Source organism: Crotalus tigris, unplaced genomic scaffold (assembly GCF_016545835.1).
Source record: "Crotalus tigris isolate CLP2741 ecotype Arizona unplaced genomic scaffold, ASM1654583v1 scf7180000018301.7375997, whole genome shotgun sequence".
NCBI classification, from domain to species: Eukaryota; Metazoa; Chordata; class Lepidosauria; order Squamata; family Viperidae; genus Crotalus; species Crotalus tigris.
The window spans coordinates 5758270-5772888 of NW_024096931.1; the positions used below are offsets into that span (position 1 = coordinate 5758270).

The 14619-nt window shown below is 44.7% G+C and overlaps 1 protein-coding gene across 2 annotated transcripts in view; it reads left to right on the forward strand.

Annotated features, from left to right (window-relative positions):
* Positions 1–288: 288 nt before the first annotated feature.
* PPL (periplakin) overlaps positions 289–14619 on the forward strand; it is a 60808-nt gene continuing 46477 nt past the window's right edge. Inside the window, exons 1-2 of one of the 2 annotated variants that reach the window (XM_039349817.1) lie at positions 290–629; positions 13741–13811. Coding sequence is in view for 1 of the 2 variants with exons in the window: in XM_039349816.1 (XP_039205750.1) it covers positions 568–629 (62 nt within the window). In the remaining variant the exon portion in view is untranslated. Of the gene's footprint in view, positions 630–13740; positions 13812–14619 lie in introns of both variants that reach the window. The other variant, XM_039349816.1, reaches the window with a different exon arrangement.

Sequence of the window (14619 nt, forward strand, 5' to 3'; positions counted from 1 at the left end):
ACCCTCCCATACACTCCATAAATAAGTAAGTAAATAAATAAATACAGACTCTGGGACTTAGTGGGGCGGAGGGGCCAAGGCTAGCTTGGCAGAGTCCTCCTCCCTCTCCAAAGCTGGCCCTCCCTTGCCCACGTGCCTGGGTGGCACCGGTGCCGTGGGAAGCCCTGGCAGGACCGGGGCTGCCCTAGCAACGCGCGTAGCCCAGGCAGGCAGGCAGGCAAGCGAGCCGCGCCGTCCCCGCCTGGCCCCGCCGCTGAGCCTGGCCCTGGAGAAGCGCCACCTCCTCGGGGTGGGACCTCCAAGCGGCTTGGCCTGGGCGCCGCGCACCTCGGCTGCTCGCGCAGTGCCAGGCAAGGCGGCGGACCCGGAGCTCTCACGCGCGTCCGCTGCACCCACGCAGAGGAGGCGCCGCCGCCGCCGAGCCCCACTCCCACCCCTTCTCCAGCCGGATTCCGCCGCCCGCTTCCCGGACAGCCCCAAGAAGCGGGGCAGCCTCGTTCAGGACCAGCCCCGCCGCCCACCCGCTCTTTGCAACTGCAGCTCCCGAATCGCTGGCGGAGAAGCGCGATGCATTCCCTGTTCAAGAAAAGGAACCGAGGCAAATACAGCCCCACGGTGCAAAAGAAGAGGTGAGGAGGGGTCTCTGTGTGTGTGTGGGGTTAAGTGGGTGGATGTATGGGGGGTAGATTTATGGGGGGGTAGGTTTGTGGGTGGATGTATGGGGGGTAGGTTTGTGGGTAGGTGAGTGGGGGGTAGGTTTGTGGGTGGATGTATGGGGGATAGGTTTGTGGGTGGATGTATGGGGGGTAGGTTTGTGGGTGGATGTATGGGGGGTAGGTTTGTGGGTGGATGTATGGGGGGTAGATTTGTGGGTGGATCTATGGGGGGTAGATTTGTGAGTGGGTGAGTGGGGGGTAGGTTTGTGGGTGGGTGGGAGATGCGCGCAGTCCCGCGGAGTTTGGGGTCTCTTCGGAGGTCAGCAAAGGGGGCTTTCCCCCTGTTCTTTCGGCCTTGGAGCTAACGGGACGTGGGGGGGGGAGCAAGCTGGTAGGCGAAGACCCGCGCCCGCTCCCCCGTTATTTCTCTCCCCCCCCCTTACTTTTAAACGCGCAGGGTTGGAATTAAAGCGACTTTATCCCCTGCTCTAGGAGCGTCTTCTCTGCGGGCAATTGTACCGAATGGGACTAAGCCAAGGTATAACAACCGAAAGGTTCTCTGCACACGCTCTGTCAAACTCTTGCTGTCATTGCTGTTCCTGCTCTACGGGTACAGGAGCGTTGTCTTGCCCTAGAGCTGTGGTTTTGACTTCAGGCATTTCGAAAAAAAGGGCATTTTGGCAGGGGGACAACACGCCTACACACACACACACACACACACACACACACCGTCCTCCTGTCTGGTTTAACTGTGTTAAAGGCTTGGCTCGTACAAATGTGGGACCGAGCCAGTGAAAGAAGGATTGCCTTGCTGTGTTGAAAGGACCTCCGAGATCCTAACTGTGGTTGATTCTGGTGACCAGCTTTCATGTCAATGACATTAAAATGACCGGATTGGCTAGACACTTTGGTTACTGTGTTGTCTGAACGGCGCCATTGGCATGTGTAAAACCGGATTTCTGACTTCAAGGGCGATGTGAAGCCAGGCAGCTGGGCTTACCAATAAACTACAGTTGAACCAAGCACGGTTTAACAAACCAACCATCAATATACATCTATAGTATATTTCTGGGTGCTAGCTTAGTGTTGTTAATGCTGCAGGTGAACCCTACGAGTGGTGCCTTACTCAAGGAACAATGATTAAACCATGGCTTACGAAAGGAAGCAAACGCAGGGCTTTTTGCCTTCAAAGTCTGTTTTGGCTGCTGTTTTGGATGCTGAGCCCCGGTTCCTGAGATGTCAATTCTTAGAAAACTTCTGAGTTTTTCCTTTGGAGCAACTTGAGTTTGGGGCGGTGTATGTCGAAGTGAATTCTCCTATGGTCTGTAAAACAGCCACCTAGAGAAACGAGCATCAGATTTCAAGCTTTAATTTTCCTCTGCATCATAGTTCCCTCTGAACTTGTCACATTCCAGAATTTAATCTTTCTGGGTGTGGTTCCACCACCCTCCCTCCTTCCCTCTTTCCCGTTTCTCTTCTCTCTGTTTTGGCACTAGCCCTGATTTTTTCCCCTGGGCTTCTTCTCCAACCAAAGAACATGTCTTGATGCGAACTTAATTAAAAGGACAACAGCCTCTCTTGACTTGGAAAACCAGGGAGGAATCTGGGAGGTGCCTCTTCCCCACCTCAATCAGTGTATTGATCTGCCCCATCTTCCGTGATGCTGCTGGCCAGGGATGATGGGTGTTGACGTTCAGAGCATTGGAAGGCACCAATTGGTGCAGAGGGGTTCCCGTTCTCCACGTCTAAACTTTCGGGAGCCGTGTATTTCCAAAAACAAGGGTTAAGAAAGGGGGAACCTCGGGGAACTGCCTCCCCACCACAGTATGAGGAAGGTGACAATTTTATCGAGGTCTTTTCGTACACAAACTAGCCTGGAAGAACTCCTAGCCCAGTGGTTCTCAACCTTTTTAATGCCGCAACCCCCCAACCGGTCGTAAGTCGAGGACTACTCAACCAGTCGTAAGTCGAGGACTACTCAACGGGTGCAGCACCCTTTGCAGAATGGGACTTTTGGCGGGCTCAGCAGGGCAGAGACAGCCTGGACAATTCCTGTTGGCTTTTGAAAGCCAATAGAATTAGACTCTATTCAATAGAATAAAGAGTCTCTTCGATTGGCTTTCCAAAGCCAATAGAATAAAAGGGAGTAGCACAGCTAAGGAAAAGGGGGGAAAAAATGGCAGACTGCGTTGTTTGGCGACCCCCGTGAAATGGCCGTTCGACCCCAAATGGGGTTGCGACCCACAGGTTGAGAACCACTGTCCTAGCCTCTTCGCTGAGGACCATCCTCAGTTTTAGAAGAGAGCAAGAGGTGGCTTTCCAGAAGGCAGACTTTGCTGTTGGCTAGGCTGCCCAGGGCTGGTGGGAACTGGACTCAGTGAAATCTGAAGGGCTGCTTCATCTTGCAGATCCCCCCTGGAAATCAAGAGCTTCTCCAGCATGGGCAAGGCCAGCATCAGCTGTCTGCTGAGAGAAGATAGTCCCATCAGTTGGATAATGAAATTCTCTGCGCCTGATGATCAATGTACCATTCTAAGAGAATCTATATGTAGCTCATGGTTGATCTACAGGGTTGGTCCTGGTTGATCTGTGGGGTCCTTGACCAAACTCAGAGAGCACCAAGGATTGCCAAGAATGGGTGCAGGCAGCCCTCGGCTTATGACAACAATCGAGCCCAAAATTCCTGTTGTTAAGCAAAACACCTATGAAACTCTGTCCCAGTTTACGACGTTTCTTGTTACAGTCGTTAAGTGATTCACTGCAGCTGCGTAGTTAGCAACCCAGTTGTTAAGTGAATCCGGCTTCCCCATTGACTTTGCTTTTCAGAAGATCGCAAAAGGGGATCACGTGTTCCCAGGACGCTGCGAAGATCATAAATAGGAGTCAGTTGCCAAGTATCCGAATTTTGATCACAGGGAGGCTGCAACGGTCGTTAAGTGTGGAAAAACTGTCATAACTCACTTTTTTCCAAGGCTGCTGTAACTTTGAATGAACTGTTGTAAGTTGTATTTGCAAAGTTTGGCCAAACAAGGATGGAGGGACATTCCATCCACAGGGAGCCCCCTGCTCCTGGCCTCTTAAAGAAAAAGAGTTAGAAGGAAGAACATCCACAAGGAAGCATCCTCAGGTATTCCTTGATAAGACAGACCTAAAGAAGAAACATATTCTATTTCCTAGATTTTGTACCTAAGACCCTTTTTTTTTCCTTGCCAGCAATCCAACCAAGAACTCTTTCTAAGACAAGACTTTTCTTCATTGGTGTTAATGCTGGCTGGGGAATTCTGGAAGTTGAATCCACACAGCTTAAAGTTGTCCAGGTTGAGAAACACTGGTTTAAAAACTTGACCAGTTGCTCCAGTTAACTTGTACTTTTCATCCCCTTTGTCTTTTTTTTGCACTTTGCCTTTCTTAACATTTCTCTACTAAATTGCAGAATGGGTGGGTTAGGAAGGAAATGAGAAAGAAGGCTCTGCAGAAGCTGTATGTAAAAGAAATAACTTTTTTTTCCCGTACAGTTCTTGAGCGTGTAGCAACAGCCCCTTCTGTCGCTAGCTAGCTCGGTACTTTTTATGCCAAAGTGCCAAGATAAAAGCCCAAATCTTGCAACTTTAAGCTCTGTTTATACATAATCCACTTTTTCTCCTCTTCCAGTCTGCAGGCAGTTGTTCCAAATTGCCATATAAGGGGGGGGGGGGGATAAGAGGGCTTCAATTCTAACCAACCTCTGGGGAAGCCTTTAGAACATCTGCCGAGAAGAGCAATAAAGTTGATAAGGGGCTAAACCGTATGATGAATGGTTAAAGGAACTAGGTATGTCTAGCCTAACAAAAGCAAGGATTAGGGGGGTGTACATGATAGCTGTCTTCCAGTATTTGAGGGGAAGTCACAGAGAAGAGGAGATTGACTTATTCCTTAAAGCATCTGAGGGCAGGACAAGAAGCAATGGGTGGAATATCATTAAACAGTGATCCAACCTAGAACTAAGGAGAAATTTCCGGTCTGTGAAGACAATCAGTGGATTAGCTTGCCTCCTGGAATTATGGGTGCTCCATCACTGGAGGTTTTCAAGAAGCGCCTGGAAAACCATTTGATTGGGATGGTTAGTGTGACTTTCCATCTTTGTGCATATAAGATTCTCGCCACTGTCGACATATTTGGTAACTAAGTTCAAACTTTTCTTACAAGCTCTTTGTCCATCAAACCTAAAAGGAAAACTTCTGGTTTCATTTTTGTGTTTATTTTAACAATCTTCTGAATTCAGATAAAAATCTGATCCCAATATTTTCTTGGCTTTATCGCAGGGATGATAAAAAGTACCCTCTCTCGGATTTGATTGTAAATGGGTTATTTAGTATTCTAGATGTGGCTATAGAAGGGTAGAGATTTAGACCTGGTCTTCTCCAAGAAGAATTTGGGACCTTTTTTAAAAGGAGGAGGATGTTGCCAATGTGAGCAAGCTTTGGCAAGCTATCACGTTGTTGTTGTTAATTGTGAAGTCGTGTCCGACCCATTGCGACTCCATGGACAATGTTCCTCCAGGTCTTCCTGTCCTCTACCATCTTCTGGTGTCCATTGAAGCTTACGCCTACTGCTGCAGTGACTCCATCCAGCCACCTCATTCTCTGTCGTCCCCTTCTTCTCTTGCCCTCCATCTTTCCCAGCATTAGGCTCTTCTCCAGTGAGTCCTTCCTTCTCATTAGGTGGCCAAAGTATTTGAGTTTCAACTTCAGGATCTGGCCTTCTAAAGAGCAGTCGGGGTTGATATCTTCTAGGACTGACCAGTTTGAACGCCTTGCAGTCCAAGGGACTCACAGGAGTTTTCTCCAACACCATAGTTCAAAGGCCTCCATTCTTTGTCACTCAGCCTTTCTTATGGTCCAACTTTCACATCCATACATTGCAACTGAGAAAATCATGGCCTTGATTATACACACTTTTGTTGACAGGGAGATTGTTGGCAGTTATCATGTAGGGGACCCACAATTTCTGGATGTTCTATCATTAGGATGTTCTACCACTCCATTGGGACATGGTGACTTATCAGTGCTGTATGTATTTATGTAAATGAATTCTTCAGAAGGTCTATGGTATGAAGGAGAGGATAATAAATAGGCTCTCCTGGGTTTTTTAAATTTGTAATGGGTACATTTTTTTTCAATTTGTAATTGATCTCCTTTGGACTATGGGATCATGGCTCTCTGTCCCATTGTACACCACAAGGAATGAGCAACCAAGAACTCGATGAATTAAATTACACCAAAATGTTTGGTTCTTCCTGATTTTGAGTAGCCACTAGCCAGATTTTCTTCAGCCTTTGAAGATACATACTTCTGAGTCAAGCTTCAAAACTAGGATTTATTGAGGTCTTGTTAATTGGCTGGAGGGTGGATTTCTAGTTTGCAGATTCATGAGGAACTACCCTGAAGGAGAGAAAAGACAGCACAATGTGTAGGGGTGACCGCAGGGTATGGTGAAGGTGGACACCAGGATTATGAGATTGATGCTCTTTGCACAAAAAACAAGAGAGCGCATCAGTCAAAACATCATGGCTGCCCTTTTTGCGGACACCTTGGCAAGCTGGCAAGTAAAGTCATGTTTGGTCTTGGATCACAAATAAGTGTTGATTGAAATTGATTGACTGATTGTATCCTCTGATTCAGGGATCTCCAAACTTGGCAACTTTAAGATTGTGGACCAACTCCATGTTGGTTGGGGAATTCTGGGAGCTGAAGTTCACAGGTCCTACAGTTGCCAGATTTGGAGATCCCTGCTCTAATTTGGCTCCATTACTAGAACATTAGAACAGGTAGATATAGAAATGTTTTTGATGTTTTTACTGAGTTGATAATAGTAAGAACTATATTAGCCTAATATGAGATAGTAGATATTAAGGGAAAAAGAAAGGAAATATCTGATGTTGTAACTTGAGATTTGTACTAAAGATTTATGTAATGTTATTGAACTATTGATTAACCCAGCCACCACATTGCTTTTTAAATCCTTAATTGTAAAATTAGAAAACTAATAAAATATTATATGTAAAAAAAAAAAAGAAATGGAACAGCAGCAGAATCTTCTAGAAGCATTTTGGGGGGAAAACTTTCAGTTCAATTTCCTTCCACAAACAAAGCCAACATATAGATTGTTCATCATAAAGATTCCTCTCTTTTCATCATATTGATAGGTCAGGATCAAACTCCAGGCTGTGGGCAGAATTTGCCTGCAGTACTGCATTCTAACCACTGCGCTACCACAGCTCCTTCCTTCCTTCCTTCCTTCCTTCCTTCCTTCCTTCCTTCCTTCCTTCCTTCCTTCCTTCCTTCCTTCCTTCCTTCCTTCCTCTTTCTCCCTTCCTTCCTTAGCAATAGCTCTTAGACTTATATACCTCTTCTTAGTGCTTTACAGCCCTCTCTAAGGGTTTTACAGAGTCAGCCTCTTCCCCCCAACAATCTGGATCCTCATTTTACCGACCTCGGAAGGATGGAAGGCTGAGTCAACCTTGAGCCAGTCAGGATCGAACTCCAGATTGTGGGCAGAATTAGCTTGCAATTCTGCATTCTATTCACTGCGTCCTCACTGCTCATACGGTTCCTCAATGATATGAATGGTAATGTGGTCTATCAGATTGAGAAATACTGTTTCTATACTTCAGGATAGGCACTTGCATATAGATAGTCCTCGACTTATTGTAAACTGAGCCTGACATTACAGTTGTAAGTCATTGCAGTCATAAGTCATGGCATCATGTGATTGAACCTAATATTTCAACATTTTTTCTGATGGTTGTTAAGCGAACGTGGTGGTTGTTAAGCAAAGACAGCAGTTGTTAAGCAAATCCATTTTCCGCAGTGGCACTTTTTTCCAGAAACTGGAAGTAAATGTCAAAAACCCAGCAAAAAAAAAACCCCATGGTGGTCACTGCAGGAAACTGCAATTGGCTGTAAATGTGAGCTGGATGCCCAGCGCTCAACATGCAGTCATGTGACCGTGGCATATGTGTCTGTGTGGCCTTCATAATTTTGAAAACAGGTCATAAACAGCTCTAAGAAGGTCTGTCATAACTTTGAATGGCCATTAAGCAGCCAGTTGTAAGTTGGGGACTATCTATGTGCACACTCAAGGCTGCTTTATTTATGCATTAAACTATTTAATGTTTTAAATTCTGCCTTTATATACGAAAAATGCTTTGCAGATGATTGGACTCTTTAGGGCAAGTTAGACATTAACTAATCCACCCTGCTTGTAACTGTCTTCTGATAGTAAAACTGGGTTTATTTGTTGGCTGTGAACTGGATTGGCAAGACAAGGCAGTTGGGCATATCCGAACAGCAGTGATGAGATTCAAATTACGTGAACAACCGGTTCTCTGTGTGGATGCTGCTTCCGGAAGTCCATTCTGGGCCTGGGCAACAAAAAATTAGCTACTGGTTCTGCCGAAGTGGTGCAAACCAGCTGAATCCCAGTACTGCCGAACGGCAGTTTTTACAAACTGGTTTTACCGTTCTTAAAACATTGCATTTTTTTCCCCCTCTGTGAGTTTTGGAAAAATGACTGGGTTCTTTGGTGCTAGCGTTTCTTAAATGTGATCTACTGAGTAAACCACAACTGAGTGAGATCTCAACCACCACCTTTTATTAACCATGCTTTACCAGCCATGCTGGAAGAGAGATCACCCCAGTATGTGCTAAGCCTAAACACTGAACACATGAAACAGGTGGCTTCCTTTGTTATGTGAATCAAGCCTGTGCATGTTCCGTGGTGCTCACTTTCTCTGTGTATCCAATTTGATCATAAGAGTGGCAGAGTTCCTAATTTAAGAGCTGGCTGTGTTTTTAAGAACCACTGAACAACATAATATCCTATATTATGTTAGTTTATTATTATTATATTTACTTTTAATTTGTTGATATTTAGGTTAAAGGGGAGTTAAAGCGCATTATGGACTTGGTTATTTATATAGTTGGTTAATGTTAGTTAGATTATGATTATTATAATTGTAACCCTGTATTCAGCTCTGGGAAGTGGGGGAGGGAGGGGGGTTTAAGGTGAGTTGGTTTTGGGGTTTATGTTGTAACTTTTATAAAACTCTTCAATTAAAAAAAAAAGAACCACTGACCAAGAGTTAACTAAACTAGAGGTCCCCAGCCTTTCTGGGTTGGTGGTCCAGAGGGAAAGGGAGGGGGAGGTGCCCTTATGCACTCACATGTGAATGGGGCTGTGCGCACCCACGCAACACTGGCTGCGATGCTAACACCCATGTGATGCTAGCAGCGCAGCTAGCATAGCACGGATAGGGGGGTGAGTGTACGCACACACACGATTGCACTGGCCAGCCACTCACGCGGCCCAGTGGCCAATAGGTTGGGGACCCCTGAACTAAACCATACTTTATTAAAGTAACCTGATTTTCTGGCTTAGCCTGATCTCTTCCCCCCCCCCTTCCTTCCTAGCCTTTTTTCCTAAGACTGCAGAGTCTGCTTTTATTTTCTTTGGATCAATTGAATGGTTGTGACAGGAACTGAACAACCAGCTTGGTGTTATGTTCTGTGAGAGAAGGGCTGGCGCAAGGTCACCCAGCTGGCTTTCATGCCTAAGGCGAGACTAGAACTCACCATCTCCCGGTTTCTAGCTGGTGCCTTCATAGAACATAGAATACTAGGGTTGGAAGAGGCCTTGAAGGTCTTCTAGTCCAGCCCCCTGCTCAAGCAGGAGACCCTATAACGTTCCAGACAAGTGATTGTCCAGTTTCCTCTTCAAAATCTCCAGGCATGGAGTACCCACAACCTCTGGAGACAAGCCATTCTTACTGTCAAGGAATTTTCTTCTTAGTTCTAGAGTGGATCTCTCCTTGATATGCTTCCAACTGTTACTTCTGGTCCTACCCTCAGCTGCTCTGGAGAACAGATTGGCCTTCTCCTCTCTGTGAAAGCTTCTCAAGTATTGGAAGATCAATGTCAGGTCATCATCAGTCCTTCTCTTAGTTAGACTGGACATACTTAGTTCCTTCAATCGTTCGTCGTGTGGTTTAGCCTCCAGACCCCTTATCATCTTTGTTGCTCTTCTTTGCACTCTTTCAAGGGTCTCGACGTCTTTTTTTGCGTGTTGTGGTATCCAGAATTGGATGCAGTAGTCCACCCTGTGGTCTCACCAGTCACCACTAGACCAAACTGGTTCTGTGCGTTTCTGTGACTTGTTGAACTAGACAGTAACCACAACTTCAGGATTTGCTCTCCACTTTAGGCTAAGATGAGGCTGGTTCATTTGTGGCTCATTATGTCATAGGTAATCAACCACTGGGTGTCCTTGTCCCAGTCATCTTTTCACTCTCAGCCTAATCTAGTTTGCAGATTCTTTTTTTGAAAAGGTTGTTTAATTGGTATACAGGGGTGCAAAACCACTGCACTTTCTGAACAACTTGCCTCCAGAAGTTGTGAATGCTCCAGCACTGGAAGTTTTTAAGAAGAGATTGGACAAGCATTTGTCTTAAATAGTATAGGTCCAAGGTCCCTTCCAACTCTGCTATTCTATTCTATTCTATTCTATTCTATTCTATTCTATTCTATTCTATTCTATTCTATTCTATTCTATTCTATAGAATATAGAATAGAATATTCTCTATTCTCTATTTCATTTCATTATTCTATTCTATTCTATTCTATTCTATTCTACTCTACTCTACTCTACTCTATTTCTATTTCTGCTTCTATTTCTATTCTATTCCATTCTATTCTAAGCGAAAAACATGCACGTTTCTTTCTTTTTTCTTTCTTTCCAGGAAATACCAGAAAGGAATTTAAATCAGGAGTAAAATGTCAGTTCTCTGTCATTGAAAGAGGTGTGTCCTTTCTAATAAATACATTGTTTGGGCTTAACTTCATTTCCACACTTCAAGAGTGGAATTTTCACAGTTGGCTTTGCCTCTAGCAACGGGCACATTTTTTAAGAAAGCTGATGAAAGATCTCAACAGTCGGAAGTTTGGGGTGAAGGCCTGTGCGGGTTTATCCAGCTTTGGCCTCTCCCTGATCCAGGACTTCCCTGACAGGAAGTGTAGGCAGACACCCTGTATTTTCAAAACTCAAGTCGTAAATAATCTTCTTGAAGGAAAGCTGTAATTGAAATTGGGCTGAGCACCTTCTCCTTTGCTGAACACAAGAGAAGCTGCTTCTCTCCAAGCTGGATATTCAGAGTAGAAAAATGAAGAGTAACCTGCTTAGGAATAACTGGAGAGTGCCAAATCTAATTTCTCAACCATGGCTGCAGGCATGAGCCATGGAAACCTTCCAGGATGATAATTAGTTTGCCCAGCACACCATGGAGAAAAAAAATAGGGTGAGACCGACAAGATGATGTGCATTTACCTATACAGCAAAGAAGCTTTTTTTGAACACCAGAAGGATTTGCCTGTTGTCTTCAACTTGGGATAATCCTGCTATGGATGAACTGCCACTCCAATTGGCCACAGGCTGATGGGAGTTGTAGTTTAGCAAGGATGGATTACGTAGGCTGTGTCCTTCAAAACACAACCATCATATGGTTGGTAAAGTCTGCTGTGAACCCAGACAAGTGTGGTTCAGCCAAGAAATTATGGTTTAACAAAGCATGCTGCAATGTGTGAACTAAGTCCGGGGGCATTGTCAATCTTCTGAAATAGGCCAGGTCAAGTAAGAGACATTGCAAAGATTCTAGAATTGCTACTTTATGGTAGAATGGTATAATAACAATCTCGAAAGCTTGCCCAAGTCCACAAGGGGTGACATGATAGCAGTGTTCCAATATGTGAGGGGCTACCACAAAGAAGAGGGGGTCAATCTATTTTCTGGAGGCAGGACAAAGAAGCAATGGATAAAAACTGATCAAGAAGAGAACCAACCTAGAACTAAGGAGAAACAATCAACCAGGGGAACGACTTGCCTCCGGAAGTTGTGGATGCTCCATCATTGGAGGTTTTTAAGAAGAGATTGGACAATCATTTGTCTGAAATGGTATAGGGCAGGGCTTTTCAGCCTTTTCACCCATTGTACCACTTTTAGGATATGGCAATATCCGAGTATCACCAGTCGCCTAGCAAGGTGTCAAAAACTTGATGACCAAAAAAAAAAGAAAAGAAAAGGAAAACAGTGATGAAGTACAAGTAGTCTTCAACTTACAACAGTTCAAAGTTACAATGGCACTGAAAAAGTGCCCCCCAAGCCACAGCCAAGCAAGACACCTGCCTGCCCGCTGGCCACGCTCTTCCTCCTGTCTGAGGTTTTCATGTTGTGAACATTTCTCTTGAGGATTGGCAGCGGGGGTGGGGTGGGGGTGTTTGGTTTTTATTCCCCTCATCTGCTGGGTGGTTGCAGCAGGTTTTGGTCACTTCACATGACCCTGGGACACTGTGACCATCATAAATATGAATCAGTTGCCAAGCATCTGAATGTAAATCACAAGACCCTGGAGAGGCTGCAACATTCCAGCTGATTGGCACTTCTTCTGGGCTCAGCAGAAGCACCAGGATCAGCAATGAGCTCCAGCTGGAGTCTGGCACTGATCCTGGCGCTTCCGCTGAGCCCTGACAGCCCTGCAGCTCCAGCCGTCTCACTCAGGTTTGTAAGGTACTGTCACTGGTTCAGCTCATTCCCCTCCATCGCTATCACTTTTCTAGATGGTCACGTACCACCTGCCAGGTGCCAATGTACTACAGGTGGTACCCGTACCACTGGTTGAAACGCCTTGGTATAGGGTATCCTGCTTGAGCAGGGGGTTGGACTAGAAGACCTCCAAAGACCCTTCCAACTTTGTTATTCTGTTACGCTTCTCTATGTCCCATCTTATACTAAACAAAATCAAGGTGGGGTTATTTGGACTACCTTTCTCATACCTTCCTGAATTCCTGGGCTGAGTAATGTCTTCTCTAAACCTTTTCTTAGTTTTCTTCTTCCTCTTCTTCCTCCCCTTTTGCCTCATAATGGCACTTTCATACCTTCCCCAAGGTAGGTTCTGCATTCCTTTTATGAGGCGTGATGGTGCAGTGGATAAAATGCAGTATTGCAGGCTATTTCTCCTGACTGCCAGGGGTTCGATCCTCACCGCTCAAGGTTGACTCAGCTTTCCATCCTTCTGAGGTCAGTAAAATGAGGAGCCAGATTGTTGGGGGGGGCATATGCATGCCTGGCTGAGGAATTCTGGGAGTTGAAGTCCACAAGTCATAAAAGGGCCAAGTTTGAAGACCCCTGATGTAAGTGTTACAAGTCAGGGTGTGTGGTGTTTATTTCTGGCCCAATCCCTTTTCCAATAAACAAAATTTTCTGGTTTGGGTCAAGAGAAATCAATGAAAGAACAGGAAAACACAATAGACAGCCAGTTGTTGTTTTTTTTGCAACACTTTGTTTTTATGCGTGGTTGTCCCAACTCTTTGCAAACTGTTTAATTTCATGAGGACTAGAAATTCAATCTTTCCTTCAGTGTGCCAGTGTCATATTCTAGGTTTGAGTGATGTGTTCCTGGAGAATTCCAGGGTTGATGTTTGACAGGGTTGCATGTATGAAGTAGTTGTTTCACTTCTTGTCATCCTTTGTTGGTTTTGTTGTGGACAGATATGAAATTAACTTGGAAAAACAATCTGGTGATGATTACAAAAACATGTTTTCAGCCTCAGTAACGAAGAAAGTATTAGAAATTTAAACTGTGTATGCCTTAAATCTTGGGTAGAAGAGGAAGGGAGGAGAAAACACAGATATTCAAGACTCTTTTACTAAAACATCAATTAATCATTCATTCTATCAATGAAATCTTTATTAGTGTCATTGACCAGTGTATACCATGACTTATATCAGCATTCTTGTAGAACAGATTGTGCCAACCTTGGCAAATTTAAGACATGTGGACTTCAACTCCCAGAATTCCTCAGCCAACATTGCTGGAGAACTCTGGAAACTGAAGTCCACGTATCTTAAATTTGCCAAGGTTGGGAAATCCTCTTGTAGAGTCTCTTTCTCATCTTGGTTTATCTTGAAGAGTTGACATCAGTTGTGTCTTAATTAGTTAGAATCTCTCTTTGTATCTTAGCAATACACTTAATACATAACTCATTCATCTTCCTAGGGATGAAACTGTCTCAGTTGTGACCTTAATGTCATAGATTTGCTGAAAGATGAGCTAGAACTATGGACCAGGTAAGCTAATACTGAGTGTGTTTGTAATTGGTGTCCACAAAGATTAATTACAGGCTGGATAGCATGACAGCCCAGGCCCTTGTGTTTGTTTTAAACCTCCTCATATGAATTGTAAGTACCTCATGGAACTATGACAAAGGACTTACAAGCACAAAATTTGTTTTCATTTCAAAATCCTCCCCAACCTTTAAAAGCAACACCAGGATTCATAACTTCCAGGGAAATGTGGCTTTCAACATCTGATGGCTCAACATTTGTCATCGTTTGAAACTTTCCAGTAGGTTTCCTAACAAGGCCATTTTTTTCTTGGATCCACTAATCCCCAGCAGGTCGATCTAAAGATAGAAAATGGCAAAGTAAACATCAGGGAGTCAAAACTGAATTTTGCTGAGCAGTTCTCTAGCAAGAGAGCCCTGGGAGCTGTTTCCAAAACAGAGAAATGGGCAGGTGTAGCAAAGCTTGACTGAGGCTGCCTCTCTTGAGCTACATACAGGTCCTGAACTGTACACAGGGCTACCCTTGAAGACCATCCAGAAGCTTCAGATGATGTAGATTGCAGCAACTGGAGAAATGTTGGCAATGGGTTGATTTATTTATCTTTGAAACTTCATTGCTGACCAGTCAGATTTGTGTTTAATTCAATATATTGGCTGTCACTTTGAAGACCTACATAGACTGTCTACTGGACATCTGTTCCCATCAGCTTCTGCCTATGTGACCAGGTCAAATGGGATAGGCTTGTTCGTGGTCCCTTCTCCTAAGGATATAATCATCTGCAGGGCCTACAGATTGATGCGTTGTGCTTGGA